The sequence below is a fragment of the Heterodontus francisci genome, chromosome 14 (assembly GCF_036365525.1).
Source record: "Heterodontus francisci isolate sHetFra1 chromosome 14, sHetFra1.hap1, whole genome shotgun sequence".
Taxonomy (NCBI): Eukaryota; Metazoa; Chordata; class Chondrichthyes; order Heterodontiformes; family Heterodontidae; genus Heterodontus; species Heterodontus francisci.
The window spans coordinates 109,392,632-109,412,639 of record NC_090384.1 but is presented as its reverse complement, the minus strand read 5'-3'; the positions used below and the strand labels follow the sequence as shown (position 1 = coordinate 109,412,639).

Sequence of the window (20,008 nt, the reverse complement as noted above, 5' to 3'; positions counted from 1 at the left end):
GGTGTGAGTCGTTTGCAAACCTGCTCAACCTCTGCTTTCAGACAGTTTGCTAATGTTATCATTCACACCAATACTTTAACGATACATACTAAAGACATCAGTAGTTGTTCAATTTTACTGAAATTAATCATCCTGCTGGTTTCTGTTCCATTATTAAAAGACAGACTGATGGAGAAACCTTCACTAAGGAGCAAAGCATTGACAACAGAAGTAAAATTATCGACAGGCCTTTTCTTTAGAACCCAGAAATATCAACAGAAGTTTCCCCCTTTTTAAAAACACAAATATTGGAACAGGAGGAGGTCATTTAGCCCTTTGAACCTGTTTTTTTATTTAGAGATACAGCACTGAAACAGGCCCGTTGGCCCACCGAGTCTGTACTGACCATCAACCACCCATTTATACTAATCCTACAGTAATCCCATATTCCCTACCATTACTAAGGGCAATTTACAATGGTCAATTTATTTATCAACCTGCAAGTCTTTGGCTGTGGGAGAAAACCGGAGCACCCGGCAAAAACCCATGCAGTCACAGGGAAACTTGCAAACTCCGCACAGGCAGTATCCAGAATCAAACCCAGGTCCCTGGAGCTGTGAGGCTGCGGTACTAACCACTGTGCTGCCCCATTCAGTACGATCACGGCTGACCTGTATCTTTCCTCCATTTACCCGCCTTGACTTCATATCCTTTAATACTCTTAGCGTGCAAAAATCCATCAATTTCAGATTTAAAATGATTATTTGAGCTGGTACCTACAGCTTTATGTGGGAGAGAGTCCCACACGTCTACCATCCTTTATGTGAAGAGGTGTTTCCTAACTTCTCTCCTGAATGACCTGGCTCTGATTTTAAGGTTATATCCCCTTGTCCGAGACCCCCCGACCAGTGGAAAAAGTTTCTCTGTTTTCCCCATCAAGAGTGCGAAGGACCTGAGCAAACACAGCGAGCCCTGTCCGCACAGTCCTCTTCCCCCTTCCCCCGAGACCATCGACCCCTCTCCACACACTCTCCTCCCCCTTCCCCCTAAAGACCATCGGCCCCTCTCCGCTCACTCCCCTCCCCCTTCCCCCGATAGACCATCGACCCCTCTCCACACACTCTCCTCCCCCTTCCCCCTAAAGACCATCGACCCCTCTCCACACACTCTCCTCCCCCTCCCCCCTAAAGACCATCGGCCCCTCTCCGCTCACTCTCCTCCCCCTTCCCCCGATAGACCATCGACCCCTCTCCACACACTCTCCTCCCCCTTCCCCCTAAAGACCATCGGCCCCTCTCCGCTCACTCCCCTCCCCCTTCCCCCGATAGACCATCAACCCCTCTCCACACACTCTCCTCCCCCTCCCCCCCGATAGACCATTGACCCCTCTCCACACACTCCCCTCCCCCTTCCCCCAAGACCATCGACCCCTCTCCACACACTCTCCTCCCCCTCCCCCGAGACCATCGACCCCTCTCCACACAGAACCTTAGTTAGGCCACACTTAGAATATTGCGTGCAATTCTGGTCGCCACACTACCAGAAGGACGTGGAGGCTTTGGAGAGGGTACCGAGGAGGTTTCCCAGGATGTTGCCTGGTCTGGAGGGCATTAGCTATGAGGAGAGGTTGGAAAAACTCGGATTGTTTTCACTGGAACGACGGAGGTGGAGGGGTGACATGATAGAGGTTTACAAAGTTATGAGAGGCATCGACAGAGTGGATAGTCAGAAGCTTTTTCCCAGGGTGGAAGAGTCAGTTACTAGGGGACATAGGTTTAAGGTGAGAGGGGCAAAGTTTAGAGGGGATGTGCGAGGCAGGTTCTTTACACAGAGGGTGGTGAGTACCTGGAGCTTGCTGCCGGGGGAGGTGGTGGAAGCAGATACGATAGTGACGTTTAAGAGACATCTTGACAAATATATGAATAGGAAGGGAATAGAGGGATATGGGCCCTGGAAGTGCAGAAGGTTTTAGTTTAGACAGGCATCAAGATCGGCGCAGGCTTGGAGGGCCGAATGGCCTGTTCCTGTGCTGTACTGTTCTTTGTTCTTTGACCCCTCTCCACACACTCTCCTCCTCCTTCCCCCCATGGACCATCGACCCCTCTCCACACACTCCCCTCCCCCTCCCCTTCCCCCCATAGACCATCTACCCCTCTCCACACACTCCCCTCGCCCTTCCCCCCATAGACCATCGACCCCTTTCCACACACTCCCCTCCCCCTCCCCTACCCCCCATAGACCATTGACCCCTCTCCACACACTCCACTCCCTCTCCCCTTCCCCCCATGGACCATCAACCCCTCTCCCCACAGTCCCCTCCCCTCCCCCTTCCCCCCATGGACCATCGACCCCTCTCCACACACTCCCCTCCCCCTCCGCTTCCCCCCCATAGACCATCGACCCCTCTCCACACACTCCCCTCCCCCTCCCCTTCCCTCCATGGACCACCAACCCCTCTCCCCACACTCCCCTCCCCCTTCCCCCCATAGACCATCGACCCCTCTCCACACACTCCCCTCCCCCTCCCCTTCCCCCCATAGACCATCGACCCCTCTCCACACACTCCCCTCCCCCTTCCCCCCATAGACCATCGACCCCTCTCCACACACTCCCCTCCCCCTTCCCCCCATAGACCATCGACCCCTCTCCACACACTCCCCTCGCCTTCCCCCATAGACCATCGACCCCTCTCCACACACTCCCCTCGCCCTTCCCCCCATAGACCATCGACCCCTCTCCACACACTCCCCTCGCCCTTCCCCCCATAGACCATCAACACCTCTCCACACACTCCCCTCCTCCTTCCCCCTATAGACCATCGACCCCTCTCCACACACTCCCCTCCCCCTTCCCCCTACCCCATAGACCATTGACCCCTCTCCACACACTCCCCTCGCCCTTCCCCCCCATAGACCATCGACCCCTCTCCACACACTCTCCTCGCCCTTCCCCCCAGAGACCATTGAACCCTCTCCAAACACTCCACTCCCCCTTCCCCCTTTAGACCATCGACCCCTCTCCACACACTCCCCTCCCCCTTCCCCCTCCCCCATAGACCATCGACCCCTCTCCACACACTTCCCTCCCCCTTCCCCCCATAGACCATCGACCCCTCTCCACACACTCCCCTCCCCCTTCCCCTTCCCCCATAGACCAACGACCCCTCTCCACACACTTCCCTCCCCCTTCCCCCCATAGACCATCGACCCCTCTCCACACACTCCCCTCCCCCTTCCCCTTCCCCCATAGACCATCGACCCCTCTCCACACACTTCCCTCCCCCTTCCCCCCATAGACCATCGACCCCTCTCCACACACTCCCCTCCCCCTTCCCCTTCCCCCATAGACCATCGACCCCTCTCCACACACTCCCCTCGCCCTTCCCCCCATAGACCATCGAACCCTCTCCACACACTCCCCTCCCCCTTCCTCATATAGACCATCGACCCCTCTCCACACACTCCCCTCCCCCTTCCCCCTCCCCCATAGACCATCGACCCCTCTCCACACACTTCCCTCCCCCTTCCCCCTTCCCCCCATAGACCATCGACCCCTCTCCACACACTTCTCTCCCCCTTCCCCCCATCGACCATCGACCCCTCTCCACACACTCCCCTCGCCCTTCCCCCCATAGACCATCGACCCCTCTCCACACAATCCCCTCCCCCTCCCCTTTCCCCCCATCGACCATCGACCCCTCTCCACACACTCCCCTCCCCCTTCTCCCCATAGACCATCGACCCCTCTCCACACACTCCCCTCCCCCTTCCCCCCATAGACCATCGATCCCTCTCCACACACTCCCCTCCCCCTTCCCCCCATAGACCATCGACCCCTCTCCCCTCACTCTGCTCACTCCCCTCCCCCTTCCCCCCAAAGACCATCGACCCCTCTCCACACACTCCCCTCCCCCTCCCCTTCCCCCCATGGACCATCGACCCCTCTCCACACACTCCCCTCCCCCTCCCCTTCCCCCCATAGACCATCGACACCTCTCCACACACTCCCCTCCCCCTTCCCCCCATAGACCATCGACTCCTCTCCACACACTCCCCTCCCCTTCCCCCCATGGACCATCAACCCCTCTCCGCACACTCCCCTCCCCCTCCCCGCCATAGACCATCGACACCTCTCCACGCACTCCCCTCCCCCACATGGACCATCGATCCCTCTCCGCACTCTCCCCTCCCCCTCCCCCCCATGGACCATCGACCCCTCTCCGCACTCTCCCCTCCCCCTCCCCCGTGGACCATCAACCCCTCCTAGCACACTCCCCTCGCCCTCCCCTTCCCCCTTCCCCACAAAGACCATCGACCCCTCGCCACACTCTCCCCTCCCCTCCCCCTCCCTCCCATAGACCATCGACCCCTCTCCACACTCTCCCCTACCCCTGCCCCCCCCATCGACCATCGACCCCTCTCCGCACTCTCCCCTGCCCCTCCCCCCCATAGACACGTCTCCACACTCTCCCCTCCCCTTCCTTCCCCTCCCCCTTCCCCTCCCCCCATAGACCATCGACCCCTGTCCGCACTCTCCCCTCCTCCTCCCCCTCCCCCCCATAGACCATCGACCCCTCTCCACACTCTCCCCTCCCCCTTCCCCTCCCCCCCATCGACCCCTCTCCGCACTCTCCCCTGCCCCTCCCCCCATAGACCCCTCTCCACACTCTCCCCTCCCCCTTCCCCTCCCTCCATAGACCATCGACCCCTCTCCGCACTCTCCCCTCCTCCTCCCCTTCCCCCCATAGACCATCGACCCCTCTCCGCACTCACCCCTCCCCCTTCCCCCATTGACCCCTCTCCACACACTCCCCTCCCCCTTCGCCCCATAGACCATCGACCCCTCTCCACACACTCCCCTCCCCCTTCCCCCTCCCCCATAGACCATCGACCCCTCTCCACACACTCCCCTCGCCCTTCCCCCCCCATAGACCATCGACCCCTCTCCACACACTCCCCTCGCCCTTCCCCCCATAGACCATCGAACCCTCTCCACACACTCCCCTCCCCCTTCCTCATATAGACCATCGACCCCTCTCCACACACTCCCCTCCCCCTTCCCCCTTCCACCATAGACCATCGACCTCTCTCCACACACTCCCCTCGCCCTTCCCCCCATAGACCATCGACCCCTCTCCACACACTTCCCTCCCCCTTCCCCCTTCCCCCCATAGACCATCGACCCCTCTCCACACACTTCCCTCCCCCTTCCCCCTTCCCCCCATAGACCATCGACCCCTCTCCACACACTCCCCTCCCCCTTCCCCCTTCCACCATAGACCATCGACCTCTCTCCACACACTCCCCTCGCCCTTCCCCCCATAGACCATCGACCCCTCTCCACACACTTCCCTCCCCCTTCCCCCTTCCCCCCATAGACCATCGACCCCTCTCCACACACTTCCCTCCCCCTTCCCCCTTCCCCCCATAGACCATCGACCCCTCTCCACACACTTCTCTCCCCCTTCCCCCCATAGACCATCGACCCCTCTCCACACACTCCCCTCCCCCTTCCCCCCATCGACCATCGACCCCTCTCCACACACTCCCCTCGCCCTTCCCCCCATAGACCATCGACCCCTCTCCACACACTCCCCTCCCCCTTCTCCCCATAGACCATCGACCCCTCTCCACACACTCCCCTCCCCCTTCCCCCCATAGAACATCGATCCCTCTCCACACACTCCCCTCCCCCTTCCCCCTATAGACCATCGACCCCTCTCCCCTCACTCTGCTCACTCCCCTCCCCCTTCCCCCCAAAGACCATCGACCCCTCTCCACACACTCCCCTCCCCCTCCCCTTCCCCCCATGGACCATTGACCCCTCTCCACACACTCCCCTTCCCCTTCCCCCCATAGACCATCGACTCCTCTCCACACACTCCCCTCCCCTGCCCTTTCCCCCCAAAGACCATCGACTCCTCTCCACACACTCCCCTCCCCTTCCCCCCATGGACCATCAACCCCTCTCCGCACACTCCCCTCCCCCTCCCCGCCATAGACCATCGACACCTCTCCACGCACTCCCCTCCCCCCCATGGACCATCGACCCCTCTCCGCACTCTCCCCTCCCCCTCCCCCGTGGACCATCAACCCCTCCCCGCACACTCCCCTCGCCCTCCCCTTCCCCCTTCCCCCCAAAGACCATCGACCCCTCGCCACACTCTCCCCTCCCCTCCCCCTCCCTCCCATAGACCATCGACCCCTCTCCACACTCTCCCCTACCCCTGCCCCCCCCCATCGACCATCAACCCCTCTCCGCACTCTCCCCTGCCCCTCCCCCCCATAGACACGTCTCCACACTCTCCCCTCCCCTTCCCCTCCCCCTTCCGCTCCCCCCATAGACCATCGGCCCCTGTCCGCACTCTCCCCTCCTCCTCCCCCTCCCCCCCCATAGACCATCGACCCCTCTCCACACTCTCCCCTCCCCCTTCCCTTCCACCCCATCGACCCCTCTCCGCACTCTCCCCTGCCCCTCCCCCCATAGACCCCTCTCCACACTCTCCCCTCCCCCTTCCCCTCCCTCCATAGACCATCGACCCCTCTCCGCACTCTCCCCTCCTCCTCCCCCTTCCCCCAAGACCATCGACCCCTCTCCGCACTCTCCCTTCCCCTTCCCCCCATAGACCATCGACCCCTCTCCGCACTCTCCCCTCCCCCTTCCCCCATTGACCCCTCTCCACACACTCCCCTCCCCCTTCCCCCCATAGACCATCGACCCCTCTCCACACACTCCCCTCGCCCTTCCCCCCCCATAGACCATCGACCCCTCTCCACACACTCCCCTCCCCCTTCCCCCCATAGACCATCGACCCCTCTCCACACACTCCCCTCCCCCGCCACCCCCTGGACCATGTCAGAGTTTGATGTGTGGGTGTCCACCTTGGTCAGGCCCAGCAGTAGATCCTGATCCTCTGCACCAGTGCAGGAGCAAGCGGTTGTTGTGTTTGTATTGAGGCAGCAGTACTTGTTTCCCAGAGCCTCCTGTCTATTTGTTCAGCCTGTTAATGAGCTGCTGAAGATTTTCATCCTCTCTGCTCCCTTTGCCTCTCAGTGATGTTGAACATGAACAGATTCACCATCCGATCCCAATGGTAAGGCAGATGAACTTCGGGCTTGGATTAGTACCTGGGAGTATGATGTTATGGCTATTACTGAGACTTGGTTAAGGGAAGGGCATGATTGGCAACTAAATATCCCAGGATATCGATACTTCAGGCGGGATAGAGAGGGAGGTAAAAGGGGTGGAGGAGTTGCATTACTGGTCAAAGAGGATATCACAGCTGTGCTGAAGGAGGGCACTATGGAGGACTCGAGCTGTGAGGCAATATGGGCAGAACTCAGAAATAGGAAGGGTGCGGTAACAATGTTGGGGCTGTACTACAGTCCTCCCAACAGCGAGCGTGAGATAGAGGTACAAATATGTAAACAGATTATGGAAAGCTGTAGGAGCAACAGGGTGGTGGTGATAGGAGATTTTAATTTTCCCAACATTGACTGGGATTCACTTAGTGTTAGAGGTCTAGATGGAGCAGAATTTGTAAGGAGCATCCAGGAGGGTTTTCTAGAGCAGTATGTAAATAGTCCAACTCGGGAAGGGGCCATACTGGACCTGGTGTTGGGGAATGAGCCCGGCCAGGTGGTTGAAGTTTCAGTAGGGGACTACTTTGGGAATAGTGATCACAATTCCGTAAGTTTTAGAATACTCATGGACAAAGACGAGAGTGGTCCTAAAGGAAGAGTGCTAAATTGGGGGAAGGCCAAATATACCAAAATTCGCCAGGAGCTGGGGAATGTAGATTGGGAGCAGCTGTTTGAAGGTAAATCCACATTTGATATGTGGGAGGCTTTTAAAGAGAGGTTGATTAGCGTACAGGAGAGACATGTTCCTGTGAAAATGAGGGATAGAAATGGCAAGATTAGGGAACCATGGATGACAGGTGAAATTGTGAGTCTAGCTAAGAGGAAAAAGGAAGCATACATAAGGTCTAGGCGGCTGAAGAAAGACGAAGCTTTGGAAGAATATCGGGAATGTAGGACCAATCTGAAACGAAGAATTAAGAGGGCTAAAAGGGGTCATGAAATATCTTTAGCAAACAGGGTTAAGGAAAATCCCAAAGCCTTTTATTCATATATAAGGAGAAAGAGGGTAACTAGAGAAAGGATTGGCCCACTCAAGGACAAAGGAGGAAAGTTATGCGTGGTGTCAGAGAAAATGGGTGAGATTCTAAACGAGTACTTTGCATCGGTATTTACCGAGGAGAGGGACATGACGGATGTTGAGGTTAGGGACAGATGTTTGATTACTCTAGGTCAAGTCGGCATAAGGAGGGAGGAAGTGTTGGGTATTCTAAAGGGCATTAAGGTGGACAAGTCCCCAGGTCCGGATGGGATCTATCCCAGGTTACTGAGGGAAGCGAGAGAGGAAATAGCTGGGGCCTTAACAGATATCTTTGCAGCATCCTTAAACACGGGTGAGGTCCCGGAGGACTGGAGAATTGCTAATGTTGTCCCCTTGTTTAAGAAGGGTAGCAGGGATAATCCAGGTAATTATAGACCGGTGAGCCTGACGTTAGTGGTAGGGAAGCTGCTGGAGAAGATACTGAGGGATAGGATCTGTTCCCATTTGGAAGAAAATGGGCTTATCAGCGATAGGCAACATGGTTTTGTGCAGGGAAGGTCATGTCTTACCAACTTAATAGAATTCTTTGAGGAAGTGACAAAGTTGATTGATGAGGGAAGGGCTGCAGATGTCATATCCATGGACTTCAGTAAAGCGTTTGATAAAGTTCCCCATGGTAGGCTGATGGAGAAAGTGAAGTTGCATGGGATCCAGGGTGCACTAGCTAGATGGATAAAGAACTGGCTGGGCAACAGGAGACAGAGAGTAGCAGTGGAAGGGAGTTTCTCAAAATGGAGACGTGTGACCAGTGGTGTTCCACAGGGATCTGTGCTGGGACCACTGTTGTTTGTGATATACATAAATGATTTGGAGGAAAGTATAGGTGGTCTGATTAGCAAGTTTGCAGACGACACTAAGATTGGTGGAGTAGCAGATAGTGAAGGGGACTGTCAGAGAATACAGCAGAATATAGATAGATTGGAGAGTTGGGCAGAGAAATGGCAGATGGAGTTCAATCAGGGTAAATGCGAGGTGATGCATTTTGGAAGATCCAATTCAAGAGTGAACTATACAGTAAATGGAAAAGTCCTGCTAAAATTGATGTGCAGAGAGATTTGGGTGTTCAGGTCCATTGTTCCCTGAAGGTGGCAACGCAGGTAAATAGAGTGGTCAAGAAGGCATACGGCATGCTTTCCTTCATCGGACGGGGTATTGAGTACAAGAGTTGGCAGGTCATGTTACAGTTGTATAGGACTTTGGTTCGGCCACATTTGGAATACTGCGTGCAGTTCTGGTCGCCACATTACCAAAAGGATGTGGATGCTTTGGAGAGGGTGCAGAGGAGGTTCACCAGGATGTTGCCTGGTATGGAGGGCGCTAGCTATGAAGAGAGGTTGAGTAGATTAGGATTATTTTCATTAGAAAGACGGAGGTTGAGGGGGGATCTGATTGAGGTGTACAAAATAATGAGAGGTATAGACAGGGTGGATAGCAAGAAGCTTTTTCCCAGAGTGGGGATTTCAATTACGAGGGGTCACGAGTTCAAAGTGAGAGGGGAAAAGTTTAGGGGGGATATGCGTGGAAAGTTCTTTACGCAGAGGGTGGTGGGTGCCTGGAACGCGTTGCCAGCGGAGGTGGTAGACGCGGGCACGATAGCGTCTTTTAAGATGTATCTAGACAGATACATGAATGGGCAGGAAGTAAAGAGATACAGACCCTTAGAAAATAAGCAACATGTTTAGATAGAGGATCTGGATCGGCGCAGGCTTGGAGGGCCGAAGGGCCTGTTCCTGTGCTGTAATTTTCTTTGTTCTCTTTGTTCTTTGGAAAGTCATGAAGTTTCAGAAGAAATTTATTGCTGACTGAATGCAGTTAATGCAACACAGGCTGGAGTCAAACCTAGGAATTTCTTAGTCTATGGGAGCCTTAAATAAAGAAGAGGATAATCTTGGAAAGTCGTTGATGGGAGAAACTATCCTATCTAATTTTTTTTAATTCTGGAAGACTTGTTAGAAAATCCATCAGTTAATGGATCTGCTTAGCCTTTGCTGTCAACAGCTCCTGTGCTCTTTGCTTTCAGTGAGTCAGCTCAGCGTTGATTCTGAAGACTACATTCACTTGAATATTTTATTTAAGCCACAGTGGGTACAGTTCTTTGAGGCTCCTTGGATCAGTCTCCTGGATCTGGGCACTACCCAGCCTGTCATAAATGTAACTGGTTTCATCTCGAGGGATGGGCATGACACAGTGTCCAGTTAAAACGCATAGGATTAAAGGGAGAGTGGGGCATGGAAACAAAACCGGCTAAGAGACAGAAAGCAGACAGTGGTGGTGAACAGTTGTTTTTCAGACTGGAGTGAAGTATACAGTGGTGTTCCCCAGGGGTCTGTGTTGGAACCACTGCTCATTTTAATGACCTGGATAGTAACAGAATTCAGGAGAATATAGACAGGCTGGTGAAATAGGCAGACAGATGGCAGATGAAATTTAACACAAAAAAGTGTGAAGTGATTCATTTGGTAGGAAGAATGAGGAGGGGCAATAGAAACTAAATGGTATAATTTTAAAATGGGTGCAGGAACAGAGAGACCTGGGGTGTGTAAACAAATCACTGAAGTTGGAAAAGTGTTGAAAAGACATATGGGATCCTTGGCTTTATAAATAGAGGCACAGAGTAGAAAAGCAAGGAAGTTAAGGTGAACCTTGGAGAGGGTGCAGGGGAGATTTACTAGAATTGGTAGCAGGGATGAGGGAATTCAGTTAATGTGGAGAGACTGGAAAAGACAGGATTGTTCACCTTAGAACCAAGAAAATTAGGGGAAATTTAGTAGAGGTGTTCAAAATCATGAAGTTTTTCAGAGTGATTCAGGAGAAACTCTGTCCACTGCCAGGAGGTTCAATGACCAGAAGATATCGATTTAAGGCAAATGGCAAAAGAACCAGAGAGGAGGAGAAATATTTTTAAAAGTCGGGTAGTGGGACTGACTGCATAACTGCTTGAAGAGCCACCATGGACTCGATGGGCCGAATGGTCTCCTTCTTTGCCATAAGTGATTCTATGACACTTTGAGCAAATAGCATGGTAACTACGTCAGGTCAGAGGCTCAGAATCCTGCGTCGCGTAACTCACCTCCTGACTCCCCAAAGCCTGTCCACCATCTACAAGGCACAAGTCAGGAGTGTGATGGAATACTCTCCACTTGCCTGGATGGGTGCAGCTCCAACAACACTCAAGAAGCTCAACACCATCCAGGACAAAGCAGCCCACTTGATTGTCACCCCATCTACAAACATTCACTCCCTCCACCACCGACGCACAGTGACAGCAGTGTGTACCATCTACAAGATGCACTGCAGCAATGCACCAAGGCTCCTTTGACAGCACCTTCCAAACCCGTGACCTCTACCACCTAGAATGGCCAAGGGCAGCTGACGTGTGGATAAACGTACCCTATAACTAGGACTCAGAGCCCCGGACCCTACAACAGGGACTCAGGACCCCGGACCCTATAACTGAGACTCAGAGCCCCGGACCCTACAACAGGGACTCAGAGCCCCGGACCCTATAACTGAGACTCAGAGCCCTGGACCCTACAACAGGGACTCAGAGCCCCGGGCCCTATAACAGGGACTCAGAGCCCTGGACCCTATAACTGAGACTCAGAGCCCCGGACCCTACAACAGGGACTCAGAGCCCCGGGCCCTATAACAGGGACTCAGAGCCCCGGGCCCTATAACAGGGACTCAGAGCCCCGGGCCCTATAACTAGGACTCAGAGCCCCGGGCCCTATAACTAGGACTCAGAGCCCCGGGCCCTATAACTGGGACTCAGAGCCCCGGGCCCGATAACAGGGACTCAGAGCCCTGGACCCTACAACAGGGACTCAGAGCCCCGGACCCTACAACAGGGACTCAGAGCCCCGGGCCCTATAACAGGGACTCAGAGCCCCGGGCCCTATAACTGGGACTCAGAGCCCCGGGCCCTATAACTGGGACTCAGAGCCCCGGGCCCGATAACAGGGACTCACAGCCCTGGACCCTACAACTGGGACTCAGAGCCCCGGACCCTACAACAGGGACTCAGAGCCCCGGGCCCTATAACAGGGACTCAGAGCCCTGGACCCTATAACAGGGACTCAGTGCCCCGGGCCCTATAACTGAGACTCAGAGCACCGGACCCTACAAGAGGGACTCAGAGCCCCGGGCCCTATAACAGGGACTCAGAGCCCCGGGCCCTATAACAGGGACTCAGAGCCCTGGACCCTACAACAGGGACTCAGAGCCCCGGACCCTACAACAGGGACTCAGGACCCCGGACCCTACAACAGGGACTCAGAGCCCCGGGCCCTATAACAGGGACTCAGAGCCCCGGACCCTATAACTGAGACTCAGAGCCCCGGACCCTACAACAGGGACTCAGAGCCCCGGGCCCTATAACAGGGACTCAGAGCCCTGGACCCGATAACAGGGACTCAGAGCCCCGGGCCCTATAACTGAGACTCAGAGCCCCGGATCCTACAACAGGGACTCAGAGTCCCGGGCCCTATAACAGGGACTCAGAGCCCCCGGCCCTATAACAGGGACTCAGAGCCCCGGGCCCTATAACAGGGACTCAGAGCCCTGGACCCTATAACTGAGACTCAGAGCCCCGGACCCGACAACAGGGACTCAGAGCCCCGGGCCCTATAACAGGGACTCAGAGCCCCGGGCCCTATAACAGGGACTCAGAGCCCCGGGCCCTATAACAGGGACTCAGAGCCCCGGACCCTATAACTGAGACTCAGAGCCCTGGACCTGACAACTGAGACTCAGAGCCCCGGACCCTATAACTGGGACTCAGAGCCCTGGACCCTATAACTGAGACTCAGAGCCTCGGACCCTATAACTGAGAGACTCAGAGCCCCGGACCCTATAACTGAGACAGAGCCCCGGACCCTATAACTGGGACTCAGAGCCTCGGACCCTATAACTGAGAGACTCAGAGCCCCGGACCCTATAACTGAGACAGAGCACCGGACCCTATAACTGGGAGACTCAGAGCCCCGGAACCTATAACTGGGACTCAGGACCCCGGACCCTATAACAGGGACTCAGAGCCCCGGACCCTACAACAGGGACTCAGAGCCCCGGGCCCTATAACAGGGACTCAGAGCCCCGGACCCTACAACAGGGACTCAGAGCCCTGGACCCTACAACAGGGACTCAGAGCCCCGGGCCCTATAACAGGGACTCAGAGCCCCGGACCCTATAACTGAGACTCAGAGCCCTGGACCCGATAACTGAGACTCAGAGCCCCGGACCCTATAACTGGGACTCAGAGCCCTGGACCCGATAACTGAGACTCAGAGCCCCGGACCCTATAACTGAGACTCAGAGCCCCGGACCCGATAACTGGGACTCAGAGCCCTGGACCCTATAACTGAGACTCAGAGCCTCGGACCCTGTAACTGAGAGACTCAGAGCCCCGGACTCTATAACTGAGACTTAGAGCCCCGGACCCTATAACTGGGACTCAGAGCCTCGGACCCTATAACTGGGACTCAGAGCCCTGGACCCGATAACTGAGACTCAGAGCCCCGGACCCTATAACTGGGACTCAGAGCCCTGGACCCTATAACTGAGACTCAGAGCCTCGGACCCTATAACTGAGAGACTCAGAGCCCCGGACCCTATAACTGTGACTCAGGACCCCGGACCCTATAACTGGGACTCAGGACCCCGGACCCTATAACTGGGACTCAGGGCCCCGGACCTTATAACTGGGACTCAGAGCCCTGGACCTTATAACTGGGACTCAGAGCCCCTGACCCTATAACTGAGACTCAGAGCCCTGGACCCTATAACTGGGACTCAGGACCCCGGACCCTATAACTGGGACTCAGAGCCCTGGACCCTATAACTGGGACTCAGAGCCCCAGACCCTATAACTGGGACTCAGAGCCCTGGACCCTATAACTGGGACTCAGAGCCCCAGACCCTACAACTGGGACTCAGGGCCCCGGACCCTATAACTGGGACTCAGAGCCCTGGACCCGATAACTGAGACTCAGAGCCCCGGACCCTATAACTGGGACTCAGAGCCCTGGACCCGATAACTGAGACTCAGAGCCCCGGACCCTATAACTGGGACTCAGGACCCTGGACCCTATAACTGGGACTCAGGACCCCGGACCCTATAACTGAGACTCAGAGCCCCGGACCCTATAACTGGGACTCAGGGCCCCGGACCCTATAACTGGAACTCAGAGCCCCGGACCCTATAACTGAGAGACTCAGAGCCCCGGACCCTATAACTGGGACTCAGGACCCCGGACCCTATAACTGGGACTCAGGACCCCGGACCCTATAACTGGAACTCAGGGCCCCGGACCTTATAACTGGGACTCAGAGCCCTGGACCTTATAACTGGGACTCAGAGCCCCTGACCCTATAACTGGGACTCAGAGCCCTGGACCCGATAACTGGGACTCAGGACCCCGGACCCTATAACTGGGACTCAGAGCCCTGGACCCGATAACTGAGACTCAGAGCCCCGGACCCTATAACTGGGACTCAGAGCCCTGGACCCGATAACTGAGACTCAGAGCCCCGGACCCTATAACAGGGACTCAGAGCCCCGGGCCCTATAACAGGGACTCAGAGCCCTGGACCCTATAACTGAGACTCAGAGCCCCGGACCCTACAACAGGGACTCAGAGCCCCGGGCCCTATAACTGGGACTCAGAGCCCTGGACCCTATAACTGAGACTCAGAGCTCGGACCCTATAACTGAGAGACTCAGAGCCCCGGACCCTATAACTGGGACTCAGATCCTCGGACCCTATAACTGAGAGACTCAGAGCCCCGGACCCTATAACTGAGACAGAGCCCCGGACCCTATAACTGGGACTCAGAGCCTCGGACCCTATAACTGAGAGACTCAGAGCCCCGGACCCTATAACTGGGACTCAGAGCCCCGGAACCTATAACTGGGACTCAGGACCCCGGACCCTATAACAGGGACTCAGAGCCCCGGACCCGATAACTGGGACTCAGAGCCCCGGACCCTATAACTGAGACTCAGAGCCTCGGACCCTGTAACTGAGAGACTCAGAGCCCCGGACCCTATAACTGAGACTCAGAGCCCCGGACCCTATAACTGGGACTCAGAGCCTCGGACCCTATAACTGAGAGACTCAGAGCCCCGGACCCTATAACAGGGACTCAGGACCCTGGACCCTATAACTGGGACTCAGGACCCCGGACCCTATAACTGAGACTCAGAGCCCCGGACCCTATAACTGGGACTCAGGGCCCCGGACCCTATAACTGGAACTCAGAGCCCAGGACCCTATAACTGAGACTCAGAGCCTCGGACCCTATAACTGAGAGACTCAGAGCCCCGGACCCTATAACTGGGACTCAGGACCCCGGACCCTATAACTGGGACTCAGAGCCCTGGACCCGATAACTGGGACTCAGGACCCCGGACCCTATAACTGGGACTCAGAGCCCTGGACCCGATAACTGAGACTCAGAGCCCCGGACCCTATAACTGGGTCTCACAGCCCTGGACCCTATAACTGAGACTCAGAGCCTCGGACCCTATAACTGAGAGACTCAGAGCCCCGGACCCTATAACTGGGACTCAGGACCCCGGACCCTATAACTGGGACTCAGGACCCCGGACCCTATAACTGGGACTCAGAGCCCCTGACCCTATAACTGAGACTCAGAGCCCTGGACCCTATAACTGGGACTCAGGACCCCGGACCCTATAACTGGGACTCAGAGCCCTGGACCCTATAACTGGGACTCAGAGCCCCAGACCCTATAACTGGGACTCAGGACCCCGGACCCTATAACTGGGACTCAGGGCCCCGGACCTTATAACTGGGACTCAGAGCCCTGGACCCTATAACTGAGACTCAGAGCCCTGGACCCTATAACCGGGACTCAGGACCCCGGACCCTATAACTGGGACTCAGAGCCCTGGACCCTATAACTGGGACTCAGAGCCCCAGACCCTACAACTGGGACTCAGGGCCCCGGACCCTATAACTGGGACTCAGAGCCCCGGACCCTATAACTGGGACTCAGAGCCCTGGACCCTATAACTGGGACTCAGAGCCCCGGACCCTATAACTGGGACTCAGAGCCCCGGACCCTATAACTGGGACTCAGAGCCCTGGACCCTATAACTGGGACTCAGAGCCCCGGACCCTATAACTGGGACTCAGAGCCCCGGACCCTATAACTGGGACTCAGAGCCCTGGACCCTATAACTGGGACTCAGAGCCCCAGACCCTATAACTGGGACTCAGGACCCCGGACCCTATAACTGGGACTCAGGGCCCCGGACCTTATAACTGGGACTCAGAGCCCTGGACCTTATAACTGGGACTCAGAGCCCTGGACCCTATAACTGAGACTCAGAGCCCTGGACCCTATAACCGGGACTCAGGACCCCGGACCCTATAACTGGGACTCAGAGCCCTGGACCCTATAACTGGGACTCAGAGCCCCAGACCCTACAACTGGGACTCAGGGCCCCGGACCCTATAACTGGGACTCAGAGCCCCGGACCCTATAACTGGGACTCAGAGCCCTTGACCCTATAACTGAGAATCAGAGCCTCGGACCCTGTAACTGAGAGACTCAGAGCCCCGGACCCTATAACTGAGACTCAGAGCCTCGGACCCTATAACTGAGAGACTCAGAGCCCCGGACCCTACAACTGGGACTCAGGACTCCGGACCCTATAACTGGGACTCAGAGCCCCGGACCATTTAACTGAGAGACTCAGGGCTCCGGACCCTATAACAGGGACTCAGGGCCCCGGACCCTATAACTGGGACTCAGGACCCCGGACCCTATAACTGAGACTCAGAGACCCCAGACCCTATAACAGGGACTCAGGACCCTGGACCCTATAACTGGGACTCAGGACCCCGGACCCTATAACTGAGACTCAGAGCCCCGGACCCTATAACTGGGACTCAGGGCCCCGGACCCTATAACTGGAACTCAGAGCCCCGGACCCTATAACTGAGAGACTCAGAGCCCCGGACCCTATAACTGGGACTCAGGACCCCGGACCCTATAACTGGGACTCAGGACCCCGGACCCTATAACTGGGACTCAGGGCCCCGGACCTTATAACTGGGACTCAGAGCCCTGGACCTTATAACTGGGACTCAGAGCCCCTGACCCTATAACTGAGACTCAGAGCCCTGGACCCTATAACTGGGACTCAGGACCCCGGACCCTATAACTGGGACTCAGAGCCCTGGACCCTATAACTGGGACTCAGAGCCCCAGACCCTATAACTGGGACTCAGGACCCCGGACCCTATAACTGGGACTCAGGGCCCCGGACCCTATAACTGGGACTCAGAGCCCTGGACCCTATAACTGAGACTCAGAGCCCCGGACCCTATAACTGGGACTCAGGGCCCCGGACCCTATAACTGGGACTCAGGGCCCCGGACCCTATAACTGGGACTCAGAGCTCCGGACCATATAAGTGAGAGACTTACATCATTTCCGATTAGGCACACTACAGCCTGCCGGACCAGCATGACGGGCCTCCATTATACTTTTATTTTTGGTTCTTTTTTCTTTTTTACATTTTTAACATTTTTTTGTTTTGTTTATTTCATTTCATCGTAGCTTGTTCAGTTTGCTTACCCACTGTTTGCACTTGCTGCTGTTCAATCTTCAGTCCGTTAACACCTAATCTGTACTAATGCTTTGTCTTTCAACACACCATTAACATATTGTTTTTCTTTGCTCCGTGACCTTTTGGTCAGTTCTGTGGCCTTGTCCAATCTACACCTTCTCCTTTGTTATCTCTTGCACCACCGCCCCCCCCCCCCCCCCCACCACCCCCCCACCTCACTTGCTTATAACCTTTGACATTTCTAATATTTGTCAGTTCCGAAGAAGGGTCACTGACCCGAAACGTTAACTCTGCTTCTCTTTCCACAGATGCTGCCAGACCTGCTGAGTGATTCCAGCATTTCTTGCTTTTAAATCTAAAACACTGACTTCCTTCACAGCAGCTCATTAAATATGGACATTCTGCTGCTATTTGTAATTCAGGGGCAGGTGTTAAAATGTGATCGAAAATCATTTACCTCAATATTAGAAAATGTAACATTTAAAACTTGGTAAGCTTAGATGCATTTTCTAAAGAACCGGCTGAGACACTTTTTACTCAATTAAAACCCGAAGCTGACTGGGACCCCCAACGTCCCTCAATACCCAGGTCTCACCACCCACCCCGGAACACCCCCCTTCCCTGGTCTCTCTCTCCCCCCTCCCCCGGGGTTTCTCTGCCCTCCTCCCCTTGGTGTCTCTCCCCCCCTTCCCTGGGGTTTCTCTCCCCTCCTCCCCCGGGTGTCTCTCCCCCTCTCCCCAAGGTCACTCCCTCCCCTCCCCCCAGGGTCTCTCCATCTCTCCCCAGGGTCTCTCTCTCCCCCCTCCCCCGGGGTTTCTCTCCCCTCCTCCCCCGGGGTCTCTCCCCCTCTTCCCAGGGTCACTCCCTCCCCTCCCCCGGGGTCTCTCTCTCCCCCCTCACCTGGGGCCTCATCCCCCCAGGGTCTCTCCATCTCTCCCCAGGGTCTCTCTCACCCCCCCTCGGGGTCTCACCCCCCAGGGTCTCTCCATCTCTCCCCGGGGTCTCTCTCTCCCCCCTCACCTGGGGCCTCATCCCCCCAGGGTCTCTCCATCTCTCCCCAGGGTCTCTCTCACCCCCCCTCGGGGTCTCACCCCCCTGGGTCTCTCCATCTCTCCCCAGGGTCTCTCTCCCCCCCCCTCCCCCCCTCTCACCTCCGAGTAGACATACAGCGGGAGGACCAGGACTGCGAGCAGGAGGTCGGAAACGGCGAGACTCACAATGAAGAAGTTTGTTGTTGTTCTGAGCGGTTTCTCGGTCCAAACACTGAGACAAACCAGCAAATTCCCGGCGGTGATCAGGAGAATCAGGAAAGTCCCGAGAATCAGAGCCGGGAAATCGTGTCCCGGGAGCTGGGATCCCGGATCCGTCTCATTCCCGCTCACATTGTTCATGTCTCCAGCTCCCGGTCCAGGGATCCCAGGAACAGACCCCGGTCCCGAACACTTACTGCCCCCGGGCTCCTCTCCGACCACCACCTACCCACTGCCACATCTCACTGGGCAGGAGCACTGCCCCGACCCCCAGAGCCAGCCAGAGACCCTAACCCCAGCCCAGAGACCCTAGACCCAGCCCAGAGACCCTAACCCCAACCCAGAGACCCTAATCCCAACTCAGAGACCCTAAAACCCAGCCCAAAGACCCTAAACCCAGCCCAGAGACCCTAAAACCCAACCCAGAGACTAGACCCAGCCCAGAGACCCTAATCCCAACTCAGAGACCCTAAAACCCAGCCCAAAGACCCTAAACCCAGCCGAGACCCTAAAACCCAACCCAGAGACCCTAGACCCAGCCCAGAGACCCTAACCCCAACCCAGAGACCCTAATCCCAACTCAGAGACCCTAAAACCCAGCCCAAAGACCCTAAACCCAGCCCAGAGACCCTAAAACCCAACCCAAAGACCCTAAAACCCAACCCAGAGACCCTAAATCCAGCACAGAGACCCTAAAGCCCAACCCAGAGACCCTAAAACCCAGCCAGAGACCCTAAACCCAACCCAGAGACCCTAAAAAGCAGCCAGAGACCCTAAACCCAACCCAGAGACCCTAAAACCCAACCCAGAGACCCTAATTCTAGCACAGAGACCCTAAAACCCAACCGAGACCCTAAACCCAGCACAGAGACCCTAAACCCAACCCAGAGACCCTAAACCCAACCCAGAGACCCTAAAACCCAACCCAGAGACCCTAAAACCCAACCCAGAGACCCTAATCCTAGCACAGAGACCCTAAACCCAACCCAGAGACCCT

At 56.1% G+C, this 20,008-nt stretch overlaps 1 protein-coding gene across 1 annotated transcript in view; it reads right to left on the bottom strand.

The window, feature by feature from the left end:
• LOC137377361 (D(4) dopamine receptor-like) overlaps nucleotides 1–19,161 on the bottom strand; it is a 76,018-nt gene extending 56,857 nt beyond the window's left edge. Inside the window, exon 1 of the mRNA XM_068046960.1 lies at nucleotides 18,913–19,161. Within this exon, the coding sequence (XP_067903061.1) occupies nucleotides 18,913–19,152 (240 nt within the window). The 5' untranslated portion in view covers nucleotides 19,153–19,161. The remainder of the gene's footprint in view (nucleotides 1–18,912) is intronic.
• Nucleotides 19,162–20,008: the final 847 nt, after the last annotated feature.